Source organism: Gallus gallus, chromosome 1 (genome assembly GCF_016699485.2).
Source record: "Gallus gallus isolate bGalGal1 chromosome 1, bGalGal1.mat.broiler.GRCg7b, whole genome shotgun sequence".
Classification (NCBI taxonomy): domain Eukaryota; kingdom Metazoa; phylum Chordata; class Aves; order Galliformes; family Phasianidae; genus Gallus; species Gallus gallus.
Window position 1 is genome coordinate 173,228,781 of NC_052532.1, and position 17,676 is coordinate 173,246,456.

At 34.3% G+C, this 17,676-nt stretch overlaps 1 protein-coding gene across 8 annotated transcripts in view; it reads right to left on the bottom strand.

Moving 5' to 3' along the window:
- Positions 1–17,676, bottom strand: part of NBEA (neurobeachin) — a 470,888-nt gene that overhangs the window by 353,616 nt on the left and 99,596 nt on the right. For all 8 annotated transcript variants that reach the window (XM_015277560.4, XM_040704875.2, XM_025153000.3 and 5 more), the window contains exons 7-10: positions 15,415–15,534; positions 12,489–12,635; positions 5,939–6,136; positions 5,045–5,178 (exon numbers count right to left, since the gene is read on the bottom strand). In XM_015277560.4, the coding sequence (XP_015133046.2) occupies positions 5,045–5,178; positions 5,939–6,136; positions 12,489–12,635; positions 15,415–15,534 (599 nt within the window). The remainder of the gene's footprint in view (positions 1–5,044; positions 5,179–5,938; positions 6,137–12,488; positions 12,636–15,414; positions 15,535–17,676) is intronic.

A 17,676-nucleotide genomic window follows, 5' to 3' on the forward strand; every position in this document is an offset into this window, starting at 1 on the left:
GCTAGATAACGGTCTTCAAAATTCCAGCATGTGACATTTCTTTCTTATTTTTTTTTTCTTAAAGTGAATAATTACAGACACCTATAAATATTCTGTTTTCCCTCTCATCTCTATCTCTGGGAATTTTAAAGAGCCTGTGCAGATTACGAGTCAGAGCAGAAATAACAAAATCACAGAATTGAAGGGGTTGGACCTCTGAAGATCATCCTGTGCAACCCCCACTGCTAAAGCTGGTTCCCTACAGTAGGTTACACAGGAAAGTGTCCAGGTGCCTTTTGAATATTTCCAGAGAAGGAGATCTCAAGTTTATGAAATCTCCACATGACAACAACTGGTGAACAAGGAAGAATCTTCTTTGTCAACATCTAAATTTTTGGTGGTTCCCAGTAAGAGAATAATAATTATTTTTTCGTTGAGCTACTGAACCATGTAGCCATTGAATGATTGTTAGAAAAACAATTCCTATAAAATAAATTCTCATGATTTTACTTACAAAAAAAGCATTCTATTAGGAACATCACTCAGTGCATATATTCATAAAAACTGAGATGACAAAGACTACTGGATTATAAAGAAAACCCTAAAAGAACGCACCACTGGGATATTAGTGAAATATTACCATATTACCTTTTTTTTTTTTTTTTTTAGTTCAAGAAATATAACTAAATAGAAAAGGTTCTATTGTCTACTCTTTCCTGTGAAAATCTTCTATGCTAATTCTATCATGAATTCTTTAAATTACATCTTAGAGCATGTACAATGAAATTATCTACATAGATTGTGCATTACAAAAGGGAGAATAAACAAAAGCAGGCATGTAGCTATAAATATTTAAGTATCATAATAAATAATAGATTATTTACTTTGAAGAGGCTATGTAAAAGGTAGATATTTGTTCTATCTGATTATATATGGGAAACAACCTTTATAAACTAACCTCATCTGTATTCCCAGCAAAATAAGACCAAGAGATCATAAAATTAACTCCATCACAGGCTCTTACATGATAACTCCTGAAAACATTTGCATAAACAGAGTGGAAAAGAGGAAAGCAAGAGCAAAATCATAGAGCGACAATTAATGTTTTGTTTTTGCAGAAAACAACTCCTAAGGTACTTGATCCTTAGCTTAAATCCAGAGGAACATACAAGACTTGCTATCCAACATATAGAATAGTTGTCTAATTTAATCTTTTAAAAAGCATACACAGCAACACCACTAACTTCAGTCAGGAACCTAAAGAGACATCATCTAAATATAAAAACTACTACCAAGTTCCACTTTCACTGACACTCTCAGCAGAACCATAGACTTGAGTTGGAAGGGCTGGAAGGGACCTTTAAAGGTCACCAAATCCAACTCCGCTGCAATGAACAGGGATACCTACCGCTAGATTGGTTGCTCAGAGCCCTGTCCAGCCTGACCTTGAATGTCTCCAAGGACGGGGCATCCATCACCTCTCTGGGCAACCTGTGCTTCATCACCCTTACTGTAAAAAACTTCTTCCTTATATTCAATCTGAATCTCCCTTCTTTTAGTTTGAAACAGTTTCCCCTTGTCCTATCACAACAATCCTTGCTAAAATGCCTGTCATCTTTCTTCTTACAGCCCCCCTATAGATACTGAAAGGCTGCTCTGAGGTCTCTCTGGAGCCTTCTCTTCTCCAGGCTGAACAGCCCCAGCTCTTTCAACCTGTCCTCATAATGGAGCTGTTCCATCCCTCGGATAATTTTTGTGGCCCTCCTCTGGACGTGTAAATCCTTCTAGAGATGCTTCGACAGATCCTTTTCAATATGGCCCCAGTATGGTAGAGTTGAAAGCAAAAATCACATCTGAATTAACACTTGGACTTTATTCTGCAATAGAATTGGAAAAGTACCAACAATTGCACTCAATGTCTTGCCACATATTATGCCAGTGTTCAGCAGACCCAAACACAAAGGAATTTAAAACCACATGCAAGACACCATAAGGGAACAAAGCAAACCCTCCCTATTGTATTACCAGTGTAGCACGATCAAAGTTATCAACAACAGTATCAGAAAAAAAGCACTCTATATTTACTTTCATTACATAAACTTGACTTATACTGCTAAAATTTTTACTCTGAAAAGAGATTAAAAGTAGGATGAAAAGTGGCAGCCTAACGTTCAGATTGACAGAATACTCCACTGAATAGCAGGTGCATCACTGAAAACAAGAAAATCTATTTAAGATGTGAGCTCAGTTTCCATCATTCTAATTTTAGTGTAAGAGAGCATAAGAACTTCCACAGTGCCTCAAAAGTAGAACTGTAGGGTACTTCATTGGTCTCACTGAAGATGCAGATTAGACATACAGCGATATACACACACAGGAATAAAGAACATTCACTAAGAATACCATGAAGCCACAAAGCTGCTATACTCATATTGCCCTGCTTTATAATTCAGACTTTTATTTACACTGAAGAAATTAATTTAGAAATGAAAATTATTAGTGAACTTGGGAGATTAAAAGCAAGGTGCTCCCTCACAGACCTGTTATCAAATTCCTTACAAGTAAAAATACAACAAACAAACAAACAAACAAACAAAAAACTGAGAAACCTGATCTTACTAAACAGACTTTGAAATGTGAAGCAGAGAAAGAGGTGGGAAGAATTCAGAAAAGTAGCCTGGAAAGCTTGGATACTCAGAATGGGGTATAAAGCTGTTGACGTTTCTCATCTCTGAGGAACACAATATGGCAAGACCAAGGACAGCAAAAATATTCAAGGAACAACATCTGATTCACCCCCACTTGGCTACAGCCTGAGAAAGCCTCTAGAAATATAACGGTCTACTGTCATCAAACATCCCTTGGACTTTTTGTTTTTGGCAAAGAAGCACAAAGATTATCTACTTTAAGATGTATCATTATAAAAATAGAACTGCTGAATGCCAACAACTTCTCAGAAAGAAGTGCAGCTCTGTTGTAGATATTGTTACTTATCACAGGTAAGAAAAGAATAAGTAGATATCAGAGCCAGTTCTACAAATGAATTTTGGAAGGGAAATAACACCTGAAGGGAAAGGACATAATAAGTATGCATAATAAGTATCCACTCCACAACTGAATCTCCCTTTCTCCTTCCCCTGAGGTCTCTCTCCTTTCCACACAGAGATCTTTTATTCTTCCATTTGCCAACTTCCTTCTTCACCTGAACTTTTTTTTTCTCTGTATCTACATATCATTAAATCAAATAGGAGAAAATAATGCACATATGTTAGAGAAACAATAATTCAACATTTCTGTCACATCTCATCAAGCAAGAATTTACTCAGAAGTCTTTTCAATATGTTCTTGAGTTGGGATCACATCTTGTTGTACTGTATATAATTTGCAGCACAATGAATTACAGAGCTCTTTACAAAAATAATAATAACCTAGGCATAGAAGAAATGCTTTGATATATTCAGTCAGAACTTTTTTCCTACTCACAGTTTTTTCGTACTCACTACTAACTCCAGAAATGGTTCTGTACATTTTATATTGAGCTTTATTACTGTTCTCACTCGCTAGGAAGACCACTTAGGACAAGCTGGCCTTTTGCTCAATTTCTAAGACTTACATCATGTTAGCTGTTCATTTTAAACAGACTGAGTTACTGCTTTATCACCTATTATATACTCAGCTTATTAATAATTTAACATACATTTTATTCATATATACATAGATGTGTATAGACACATATAGTCTTCCCCAAATTGGAATAAAGTATTTTGCCTATTTCTGTGCCAGCAAATAAAAACATATAAAGATTTTTTTCTCACATTTATTCAAACCAATCTCCATCCCCATTCCTCCTGTTACTCTACAACACTCCAGTGCAAAGTACATATTAGAAAACAAATTAGTAACCACCGGCTTTTCTCGGCTTTTCACACTGAAAGAAATTATTCTCATCACTGTGCTGCTGGGAAGTATAAATAGTTATTTTTAAGACTGTGGTATTTGTTCCAGCATTGTACTAGAATTTCTCATGAAATAAAATAAAACCTATCAGCAATCTTAACTACAACTTAGTTACCAAGGAGGAAAACAGATAATTTGGCAAAACTTAAAAAAAAAATGATCAACTGCTTTAATTAGGTTGAGATAAGTGATCTTCCAGGAGTAATTTACCAGTGCATCACTTCCAGATAAATTATTCAAAGCTGTAGGTCCTTTTAAGTACTTATTATTTTTCAGTTTGTGAATTTATTATTGAGCTATTTCATGCAACCAGAAATATCCAGAATAATTAATGATGGAAGGCATTCCGAACAGGAAAATAGTCCATGTACTCTGAATTATGTACTTTATATATTTATTGAAACGCAAGAGAGAGTTTATGCCGTTCCCAAATCCTTTACAGGGAAATACAGTTAACAGGACTTAAGCATTAACTTTTCCGTTTCATTACCTCCACCACACACTTAGTTTTGACAGTTCCTCATAGTTTGTGTTACCAATAGAACAAGATCCCCCACAAACAGGATGCAGCAAGAGGTCCATGTCACCACAGCAGAATTTTAATGTGCCCCTGTTTAAAAGCCTCCTAAAATCCCTCCTAGCCTGCTGTAATTGTAATATGGTTAAAATAAAGCTATGCATAGCTCTGTGACTTTCTGCCCATGTATTAATATGGAAAGTGGTATCTTTCTTTAACTTGGAATGTTATTAAGTATGGATTCAGATGACTCAGACTTTGAGAAGTAAACATTTCATCAACAAGTAAAAGCACGTTGATTTATTTTATAAGTTTTAACAAACATCAAGAAACTATCCTTAAAAAAACCTCCAGTGAGATCTGAATTCAGTATTCAATCCAGTCACTTCTGACCAGCTTAATCCAGAATCTCCTTAGATTATTACAATTTACACAATTCTACAGTAAATTACTTCTGCAAATTCAGGATGTATTTTTAATGAAACAAAAGTAAAACAGAAGTCATAGCATTTAAAAAAGAAAACAAACAAAACATTCCCAAAACAGGAACTTAGCTAAATTTCGTGTTTATCTTGCTCAAAAGAAGCTTACCAAACTGTTGTTTCCACCTGACTGTCATGCAGCTGTCGATTGTCTAGTTGGGCAAAGAGAGGAAAGAGAACTTGAATCCCTCCAATTGAATGAATTGCGCTGTGAATGGAGTGGGTTACGATAGCTTTCACATCCTAAATTAATAAAAGAAAGAAAGAAATAGAAGGAAAAAAATCCACTAATCTCAGTTTTAAAGACAGTTAGTAATATAATTTGGGAAAACTTTATCATTGAATAAAGTGCAAAATAAATCAGACATATTCTTAATTTAATTTCACTAGTCATGTTTCAATTACAATAATTATACTTAAACCAAACACAAAAAAAAAAACCATCAGAATCATGGTAAACTCTGGCTTATGGCAGGAAGTATATATTTCTTGACAAAAATAAGAGAAAAGAACAGTTCACACTATAGGTATATTAAGAACTAAAATAACACAAAATTATATTCTCATTTTACAATAGCGTACAAATACTCTCTTCATCCAAATGATGTTGAGCTATCATTTATCATAGAACATGAATTTAGTACCATTAAGTATACAGCAGAGAAAATCTGAAGGACACAATTATTTCTATCAGTTTTTCCTCCCCAGAAAATTAACATAAAATGATTACATTAAGTACAAGAGTCATAGTAACACAACGGTATGCTGTTCTCTACAGTGACAGAAAGAGGCAAGGAACATGAAATGTAATAGAAGGTAAATCTGTGCTTTAAAGGATAGAAGTCATAACCTGGATGAAGTGGTAAGTTTTAATGTGTAACTCTGAAATTTGTATATGTGAACAAAATTAACAGTCAGAAGTCAGTTAAACTATGATTTATGTAACGGTATTGGTTCAGTGAAAATCATTTGGATGATTAAAAATGAAATAAAACACACAAACCTGAAGCATAAGAGCATGTGGGGAGTGTACAAAAATTGAAGGATTTTCCTTTGGTGAGGATTCAAGGCATAGCTGAGCATCAGTAGCCTTTGCATTATAAGTAAAAGCAATGCTACTTGCAAGTTTCCCATCATATAGCACTTGTTTATGGTGCTCAGCAAGATGAATGTCGCTCTCAGATTTAAATTTGAATGTGCTCTGAAAAAAAAAAGAAAATATAAGAAGCTTTACAAATTAAAAGGAAGACTGAAACCTATTCCATTTTAAGGCAATGGCTATTTTTAAAATAGCATAAATCCCGTGCTTCAGTGACAGTGTAGATTATATATAAACAAGATACTGAAATTAAATAAAAAACAAAATTCTAAATACCATATTTCAAACTAATGATTTTCAAACTTAAAGGAAGAATGAAAACCTCTCTTATTCTTAAATGTATCATCACCCATATCTGATCTAAAACTAGATTTTATGGTAACACTGAGAAATCAATCAAGCACAAGAAGATAGATTTCTTTCTTTCTGAAAAGCGTTGACAGATTTCCTTGGCACACACCTACTTCTGCATGTAACAATCATTTGACAGCAGCAAAAAATAACCAGTAGTAACACAGTGTGCCGATGCAAATAAATTCATTAGAAATTATCACCGTTTTCATCATTGTAATATGTAATACAACAATATTTCAATACTGTAATAAGAAATTCAATTTCTATTTCTAAAATTTTTATTCTGGGTTTTTTTTTTTGTTTTTTTTTTTAATACATATAGCTGATGTTAATTATGAAACACTTTGTTTATTTGCACTGCGTATGGCCATCTATATATTGGTCCATGTCAAAAATACTGTTGTTCTCATCTATTTCATCCCACAAATTTATCTCTCCCTACTGTCCCCAACACAGTAAGAAAATGTATCATGAAACTGTAAAACATGTAATCAGTAAGGATGTTGCTATCTAGGCTGGGATAATTAAAATAGGCAATTAATAGACTATCAGCTGCTCCTTCCAAAAATATTGCAGATTCTGATCAGCTATGTAAGCCCACAAAACCCATCTAGCTTTTGCAGAGTTCTCAAGGCTGCTGGAAATGCTGAATAAATTCTCTTGCTTATGACCAAAAGATTGGAAAGAATGTCTGCTCAAGTGACTGACACATGGCAATTTAAGGTCTTGTGACAAGCACCCATTTGTATGTGGGTCATAAGAAATATGTAGGCTGAATCAAATGGACATCTGACTGCATCTGATTGAGAACCCTTGGAGCAGATATGTCAGTCAGCTGTGCCCCATGCATAGTGATGTTGAATGGTAGGGAGGCAGCAAAGCTTCGCTGAAAATGAATGAGATGCAGGCATTAAAACTGAGAAGAAAATCAGAATAGCAAATAGAAATAAAGGAATAGGAAGTCAATGGTTTATTTTACAATTTGACAAAGTTAGCTAACATTATTTTTGGCTCTGTTAGGATTAGTGCTGGCAGCAACTGGAGGGAGGTGATCCATTGCCCCTATACAGCACTGGTGAGGCTGCATCTGGTGCACTGTGTCCAGTTCTGGCCTTCCCAGTACACAGGAGAGATGGACATATGGAGAGAATCCAACAAAGGGCCACAAAGATGATGAAGAAAGTGGGAGATCTCTTGTATGAGAATGAGAGGCTCAGGGGATCTCATCAATCTGAACAAAGAGTGCAAACAAACAGAACCATACTGTGCTCAGTGCTGTCCAGTGCCACGACCAGAGGCCACAGACACAAACTGGAGCACAGGAGGTTCCCTCTGAATACCAGCACTTCTGTGCTGTGTGGGTGACAGAGCACTGGCACAGGCTGCCCAAAGGCTGTGGGGGCTCCTCCTTGGAGATCTCCCAGAGCTGCCTGGATGTGGCACCCTGCTCTGGGTGTCCCTGCTAGAGCAGGGTTGGGCCAGGTAACCTCCAGGGGTCATTGCCAACTTCAACCATCCTGTGTTGTTCAACTTGTATTTGGGTCTGGAATCAGTTTTGTATGGGAACTCTTAGTGATCTTACTTACTGCTTTCTGAATATTTCAAACCTGTTCAGAATAAAAGAGAGTTCCTTTGGAGGAAATTGAACCAGAAATGTTCACCAACTGCTGACAGGTATTCCGCCTAAAGTATCAGACTTCAACCAATCTGTAGTAAATCCTGCAAGATACAGCAGTCAGTTTCAAATGTTTTAATTTATAAATGTGTTTCTGTATCTTGCCACAGTATTCACTGAAGCAGAAACAGCTGAATTGAGTCTTATGCTTAACAGCTTGAGAGTTGGCTCCCTGTTCGTATGGCCATCTCGATTTCACTCATCAGGAAATCACTGCTACAGATTACCAGCTTGTCCCAATGAAGGTGATGATGTCTTTCTCCCTAAGAGCATATTTAGCTACACAGATATTTTCGCACACTCATTGCAGTGACAGAAATAGTTCAGTGATTTCACGGATTTCAGAAAATATCTGCTTCCTACATGAATTGTATTTTGGTGTTTTATCACGAGAAAATTCTTCTTACTAAGATTTTTTTTCATGTCTTTAAGCCCTATCAGAGCTAAAACTTCCAAATATTTTAGTTTTATACAGCATTTCCTGTCATTTCAAGTATGTTAAGGTGTTTCAGCAAAAATTTGTATCATTACTTCACCATGAAATTTTGCAACTTTCTAAATTAAGTTGAAATAAAATGAGTTTTTAAAACAAATTCGAGCATTATTCTGTTTCCTAATTTTCAGTGTTTACTATATCTTAATATTTATCAGATACCATTGTTGCAAAGACATGTCCAAATTGCTACGAATCAATACAATACCAATTTTTTGGGGGGGAAAAAAAGGACTTAAAGGGACTTTCTGCCATAAAAGTTGAACTAAGTGATCATAAGTTAGAAACTGTTATGTTCTACTCACAAGAATATTATAATATGATGGAAAGAGGGATTATTAATTCAGACAAAATGCTCCCTTATCACTAGGTTTAACTTACATAAAAACACGAAAAGAAAACAAGTTCAGTATATGCATATTGTATTGCATATTGCAAAAGTGCATCCACAGGAGGATAGCAGAGGCTGGCAAGTGTATAAGGTTTAATTGCAAGTGGTTAATTACCTGCCACTGAAGAAATGAAACTTTGAGATCAGGTAGAATCACCATAAGGGCGTAAGTAAAAGAAAAGACCCTTTGTTTTAACACGCTGAATGGCAAATACATATGTATATATACGTACATATATATATATACATATTCCTTTATTCCTTCTTTATCAATCTCATATGTGTGTGTAAAGTATATATAAAATCAAAAATAAAATACGACCTTGCACCACATAACAAGGTGAAGTGATTTTAAATCTTAAAGGTTAGTTGGTGTGTGTTCATATGTGCATGCATTAATGCAGTTTTTACTCCAGCATTCACAGATGACAAAATGATTGATACCGCAGCACTGATGCAAAGCAAACTCAGATGCAACAAGACACAGAGTAATCTGATACCTCATTTTGAAATGTGTATGTGGGAGTGCTAAGAGGAGTGTTACAGACTTCACAGGGCTATTAGGAAAATTGTTGGAAATTCCCTTTACAAACAGCACCAAATTCTGCTATCAGATGTAGCTCTTCCTCCCACATTATTTTCCTTGCCCCTCTATTCTGCGATTACAAGCCCCTCGGAATTCCACTGAGATACATATCACACTCTTCTTTGCTGCCTGGGAACAATGTTGAGTAACAGAAATAGCACAGTGTGAGCAGGCAGATGATGCACTCACATCCTTTTGTCAACCTCCAGCAAGTGAAAACAACAATTTGGAGGGTGAAAGTCCTGTTTAGTAACTGCAAGACTCACAGTGAGCATGCTTTTATACAGATGAGACCTGGGAATGATACTATTGAATTCTACACAATCTAAAAAGACAAGATATCTTGTGGATGAATGTGAGAATGTTTAACAGGAAGGCGGTAAATAACATAGCTCTATTGTTGGTGTATTTTTCTCTCTTCCTCTGTTATAAATTTGATTATTTATCATTTCTACGCAGTAGTTACTACGGGAAGTCTTCAGTATTCCACGTGGTAGACTTGTGGTGTCAGAATACAAGTGGTATCAGAATTTACTGCTAGACTATGAACAGTATAAGAATCTATTAATCCATACAGACCACATACACATTTCTAGAATTTTTAGATCTACAATCACTAATGAAAATAGTCAAGATGGAAATTACACTTTTGAGCAGTCAGTTAAGCAGCTGAAACTGTCTATGTAAACAGAAGTATAGCATAAGGTACATGTTTATATTAGAAGCATAGTAGTTTTAATAGAATTTAATAGTACAAAGGTAAACATTCTCAATTAGCATTCCTCTATATATTGACATTAGAAAATAAATTGCTTCAACCTACTGGAAATCAACTGAGCACTTTTTTTTTTAGATGTAGAATTATATTTATAATAATTTAGGAATTTCATTTTTCCGTCATAAATTTTTCATTTTACTATATGCATTTCATGTATTCCACACCAAATTCTCCAATAAAATCATAACAAATTATAGAGGAAACAATAGCAGAAGGTCACAGTTTAATTCATCTGCAATGTCCAACACTCAATGTAACTGAAGCTAAAGCTAAAATATTTATAAGGCTCTGTAGGTGATTCAGAAGTGAGAAGTGATCATTACAGATGTAGCTGTAAAGAAGCAACAAATAACACTTTCTGACAGTATCTGACTGCAAGTGAAATTTATAGATAAAATGTATAAAAACTCATTGTACACACTGAATATCTTTATAGCTATACTTTAAAACAATAGCCACACATTTTTAACTAACTTCTAAGAGGCTTCTGCAAATGGGAACCAAAGCATTAATGAATGTTTAACCATGATTAGTAAAAGCTAAGTTTAGTAAAGGTTGATTAGTAAAGCTCCTAGTTGTTTAGATAAGGAAGAAAGGCACAGTACACAGGAAAGAGGCATTAGCTGTGCTGAGAACATAGTCTAAACTGAATAACATGTTATATGAAGGAAAAACAACCCTGAAGAATTAAATCACACTTAATTACATTTAATTGGCATTTAAAAAAAATCAGTAAGAAGCTGAAGTGAAGAAATTTAGTTTAAGGGAAGCCTATGAATGAAAGAAGGTAATTTGTCAACAGTGTAGTGCGGATAATGCAGTAAGTACTGAAAGCGATGTTTAGTATGAAAGCATGCATGCCTTTGGGAACCCCTCTGTGCTTAAGAATGTCACGTAATATTTTTCACTTCTTGTAACAAATGAAACCATTATTCCCATATACTATCACTTCAGAATGCTCCTGCTAATCCAGGATGTTAGTTTATTCACAAAGATTTATTACATTTATTATTAAGAAGTATAAGGGTACATTAGTAGTAGTAGTAGTCGTATGGCAAAAGAAAAAAAAGGGAAAATCTTTCTTCAAACAAAATAGAGTATTAACACTGGGATAAAGTATTGCTTGTTTGTACAGGTTACACACTGCTCTTGACTAACTGAACAATTTGGTTTCACAGCAGGTTAAAACCACAAATCATATGCCATGGACTGCCTCTTCTTCAAGTAGCCTTAACATACGTTTGGCTTTCCACACTATATATGTACCAAAAAAGATGCTTTCAGTTGTCACTGCCATTTGCTCGCTGTTGTCAAATAACTTACAGCAAACGTTTGCGGGATTGTAAATTAACATCGCTGGAATCTAAATGTTGATTTTTGTTTGCTAATTTTTTAACATTTTTATTTTCAAAGTATATGCTATATACTTTGAATACAGTTCAAATGGTACCACAAATGACACAAATCAGCAAAAATAAAATTAGTGAATAATTGGTGGCGCAAATCCAAGTCTTTAGATGGGGTTAGACCTGATCATTCATTTTCAAGACTTCTTCAATGGGCAAACAATTCCCACATACTTCTGAAAAACATCTGCTTCACTTTTCTTGATGAAATAACACTATACACAGTCATTTCAAGTAATAACTAAGACTTTTTTCATACTGGAGATTGAAGTTGATGCACACACCATGAATATGTCCAAACTGTCTCCTAAATTTCTCTAGCATAGCATGAGCAAAAAGCTTACTTCAGCAGAACTGTGCATTTGAACAGAATTAGCTTGTTATGGTTTGTTGAATGCTAATCTGCTATAATTCAGGTTTTAAACACGAAATAGGAGAGAAAAGTTGTTCCCCCGGAATTCAATTCATTTCAATAAACAAAACATAAAATTGTGCCAATTTGATTATGACCCAAATTAATAAAATTCACATACAATCATGTTTCATCATTCTTTAAAGAAATTACTTGCATTGTTCAAAAATCTGATAGAAATTAAGAGTAGTTAGGAAACTTGATGAAATATTTATATTTCAATGAAAACAAATCACACAGCTCTACATGATCCCAAGAGGAATTCACACATATCTTCCAACTATATTTATCAGTTATTTCTATCAATTATTTTTTTGGTCCAGTTTTGCAAAACAGTATTTTTTAAGATCCATTTTTACCTTGTAACCAGGTCCTAATTGATGTATTGCAAAAATCTGTGCTGGGTTGAGGGCTTCCGTGAATACATATACAGCTCCAAGTTGGCCACAGAACACTCTGTTAGCATCAGCAGTCTCCGAAGAGCCAAGAAAACATTTGTCATAACTCTGCATTGGAAGAGGCAATGTTAATGAGCTTTAATTATACAAACTATACAATGAAATAATATTCACGTACAGACAAAAATAAAAGAGGATTGTAATGAGGAAAATAAATTAGTCATTTAGTGTTTCAGTACCTAAATAACCGTAGTGAACAATTTCATTTTGATTACCTAACCCTTAATTGTTTTATGGGTCATTAATACAATGCTTCTATATCTACCTGCTAGGTTTTCTTTATATTTATCAACCATTTGACATACAACAGAGAAAATTAGAATAGCAGAATACAGTATTCTTTTACTATTGTACTAAAATAGCTAAATGTCTGTAGCAGAAAGAAATAAATATGACTCTTCTAGTTTGCCTGGGTGCGCAGTCTTGTTCTGTGACCTTATCCTAAAATGATTTGGTTTGACTTTAAATTCTTCTGACTTCAGCTTTGCAATGAGGTGAAGTAAGAGGTATCCAGGATTTCATCTCTGATTTATCCTCCCTTCTGACAAGTAACTAATTTTTTTCTCTTTGAAACTTGTAGTATCTCTTGATAATTTTGATAATTTTTTTGACAAAAAACAATAAAAAACCCAACTTGCAACAAAAGCTCACATTCAAGATGCACAGTGTTGATGATAGGCTGAGACCACTCTGATGACTGGTAAATGGTGAAATGTCCTAAAAATTTTCAGTTAGTCCCTGAAAGTCCTGCTTAGACTTAAAGACAATACTGAAACTTGTGCCTTTGTTGTGGGAAAGTCTCAACTCGTCCTGAGCAAATAGCCATTTTCAACTTTAATTTTTTTTGAGGCTTTTGTCTCAGTTATTGATGACATCCCATTTATAATTTATAATTAAATATATATATATGTTTGTGCCTATGTCGACTATTTTCTTGTCCTTTTTCTTGTCATCATCAACAGTACAACAGACAGCATTTTACATTTAATTTACATATGATTTACAAGATAGTAACTCAGTATAGATCCCCCAACACGTCAACTGGCTTTTGAATCACCACATTCTCACCAAACAAACATGTTTACACTACCAAGGAGAACCCATCCTCTGAAAAAAACCTCAATGTCTTGCCTTTTCTTGCAAGAACATAAAGAATGATGACCAGAAGCTGTGACAAGCAGAGCCCATCTACTTTAATTATCACACAATATTTAAATCCTTTTTATCAAACCCAACTTTACCTCTAAAATTTAGCAAAGGACAAACAGTTAATTTCCCTAAGTACTAACGTGCTTCCTACAAACGCACTCAGAACAGACAAGATTCATATGATAAATAAGAAATAGCAATGCGTAGTGAGCTGATGAATCATACATCTTTGAAAGTCTACCACAGGTTTAACTTGAAGGTAAAGCACAAGAGCTAATTGTTTTGTCTGCCTCCCTCATTCAAATCTTTGGGCCAGAAAAAGTACCTTTCTCCTGCACCATTAGGTGTGTACCCTCATCTCTTCCAAGGTAGAAGATAAGAAAACGGACTAAAAATTTGTTTTGAAACATAAATAGATTTCAGTAAAATAATTTATATTTTTTAAAATACGAAATCTGATGCATTTCCTGTTATAATGCACTGTTAGGACAACTTGAAATCAGTCCAGTTAACATTTAGGTGTATATATAGGTATACACACAGTCTTTTCCAGGTGCAAATGAATGGTTTCTGCGTGTAGTAGAAGCAGAAACAAGATGATTAACTGTGTCTTTGCACAGAGCTGACTAATGCTATGCAACTGTATTTCTCTCCATATCTTTTAATTGGTAATCTCCTTTATTGTCCATACAAATGAATGAAGTATGAAATACAAAATGGCAATTTCGTAACACTTAATTTGTACTTGCTAAGAACATTAACTAAATACTAATTCCTTTAAATTTAGCACAGCGTTTTTAGTACTGGTCAACTGCCTGTGAACTATTCCAAGTCAAACAATAAAACAGGAGAAGTATAATGGTTACTACGATAAAGATGTAAGACATCAGTCTTTGCTTACTACCATAAATCTCCTGACACTTCTTCATGCTCCTGTTTTCTGGCTTTTACTTTTTTTTTTTTTTCCCTCTGTTCACCTTTATGTATCTTGTTGGTTTAAAATGGTAAACTCTCCACAAAAGAAATGATCTCTTACAATGTTTATACAGTGCTTGAAACAGCAGGACTCTGACCACAGTCCAGGCTATTCAGTCCTACTGCAATATATGAAAAATACTTAAGAACTAATATTCAAACAACAATAATAACATAGAAATCTTTTAACCATTACCAAATATAACCTCTTGGATAAAACAGAGAACTTAATGTGATACAAAAATGAGTGCTTGGCAGCATGCATAACCATTTGGCTGAATGAATCAGTTTTTCTTAAGAGCTTTCCTTAATCTATATCTTTTAACTCTGTTGCTCCCGAATAACTTCTCATGGAAAAAAAAAAAAAGAAATATTAATCTGTTGTTATCAGTCTCCTCTATACAATATCATATATTAAAAATATTCTCTATAGCAGTCTCTCCAACAAAATCTCCACAAATTTCCTTAAAGCAGTCATGAAAAAATACAGCTAGAAAAAAAGCATGATACCCTAAGGAAAAGCACCAATATTAAATTTATGAAATACATAACTTGGTAGGTTAAAGTATAAAATTTTTTAAAAAAGGAAAAAATTCAAAGATCTAGAGAAAATACAGTTCTTTTTCTTTTTGCATTTACTTTAAAACAAATCGAACAGTTTGATTTGCTGAGTGCTGTAAGAAAAGAAAAAACAAAATCTTACGTCATTTGTATTAACGTGCCACGCCATGTCACCATAGGATACCAGCTGACCATTCACATAACACCTTATTTCACTGTTTCTCCAGCGATTATAGATGTGCACGATGCTTATCATATACCACTGGAAAGAAATGGAAAAAAACAGTATATAGTGGCAGCTTTAGTGCCATAACATGAACTAAATGACTGTAACTGGAAAATAAGTGACCCATCTCATGAAGTTAAATGACCAGACAAATCTTTGCAAACTCCTGAAATTGCATAAAAGTCCAGGGAGCAGAACTTCAAGTCCATTCAGTAGAACTGTGACTAAATGAAATGATGTTCCTACCTGCATCCTTTCATAGGATTAAGACCAAAAATGCATACGTAAAATTAAGAAGATAAATACAATCCCATTCCTGAAAGTGTAATATAACTTAAAAACTATACACAAAATGCAACTGAACTCTCATCAGAAATCCGATTCTATGTGTACTTACCCTAAAAAAAAATGTAACGTATACCTATCCTTTCATCACAGCTATCAGAAATTGTTAAATAAAGGAAAATATCCACCACAGCAACTTTTACAGCCCAGTTTAGGATCTCATCCCAATTGCTTCCTATGATTTTTTTTTCTATTCTTTACCATTCCATCAGTCTTTGGACAACTGTTATATAGTTATATAATCAAACAGAGAAAACATCACAGCAAAATGTTTCCATGTACAACTACGGTGGTCGTTCCATTCTTCAGTGGAATCTTTTTGTCTGTGATGAATTTTAATTTTGAATTGCAAATTTTCAGAAGAAAACCTTACCTCTAAAATCCAACTTTCAGAATAATCTAATCCTAGGAATGGGAATTTAATCTTTGAGATTTGCAAATCAACACATGCTTAACTATAACAGGGGTCTAATACTTCAAATCATATACAAATCAGAAGAAAACAGGTATCCTGGATTCTGTAACCTTTACATTTTATCTTAATAATCTTGTTTGATGATTACTAGTCTGCTATAAATATTTAGCAAACACATCTTCATGAAACTAACCCATGTCCCCTGCAAGGGATTCTGTCCGGTAGATAAATGGTTTCAAAAGTAATACTACATTTTCAAAGAAAGAATGAAGTGGAACAAACTACTCATATCTGGATGAGCTTTATCGACAAATTGCCAGCCATGGAAAGCAGCAGTTCAAATACTTTAAAATTATTTAATACTTGGGCAAAAGGCCAACTGCTCTAAACATCCACTAGTTTTACTTTGTGTCATTTTATGAGATTTTTATACACTATTGTATTAAAAATTATCAAAAATCACACTGCATTTCTGGGACCATGCTCCATATTCTCCTAAAAGAATGACAGTAAAATTGTTTTTCAGACAGACACATAAATCAACAAACATAACAGAGGTCCTTAATAAAGAAACTGAATTATTTCATTGAATTCTAAGGTGCTTTATTGTTCAGAGAATCTCATAAACAAAGGACAAACTCATTAACCAATTATTTACTGAAAGATTCAACGGTAAGAATGTATGAACACCAAGGGTCACTTAGATGTCATCTACACTTATCACTTAAGGAGTAGAGCAAGTTGGGGACTCGTAGACGTTAAATCCCATCCTGCAAGTCGTAGCTACACTTGCAAAATGATTTGTTGCAGGTGCCTTTTTCTCACTCAGCTGACTAGTTCAGATGGCTAAACTTTAGGGAGAACTCACCTCGTAAAAGCTACTTTAAATAATCTAGGTAGTTGTTACAACACACACAAAAAAAATGAACAGAAAATGCGTTCCTTTCATCTTCTTTTCTGCCTTGGTAAGAAACCATATCAAAGTTTATTCTTCCATGGACATCAAAGAAAAGAAAGAATTTCATGCATGCTGAAGTGTGACATGTCTCAGTAAATCACTGATGTTTTCAATCATTTAAATTTTCTTCTCTGTTGGCTCTTTTTGCAATTACATATCTTTCAGTATGTGTCAAGAAACTAAAGAAGCCACCCTATAAGTGGTTGAGGTTGTCTTTCTCTTCTACACCGACAATACTATCATCAATAGCATTGTGCCATACCATCTGTGATTCTAAGATTTAATGATTCTATGATCATTATCTTTATAAAAGAGTGAATCAGTTATAAAATTTATCATAAATGTTCAACTTGTTGAAAAAGGTCTTCATAGAATGCACGTAATTTGGACATGCACAAGAACAATAGAAATGAGACATATTTTCTTCCTTTACTCTCCTGTTATATTTTGTTCTCTGTAC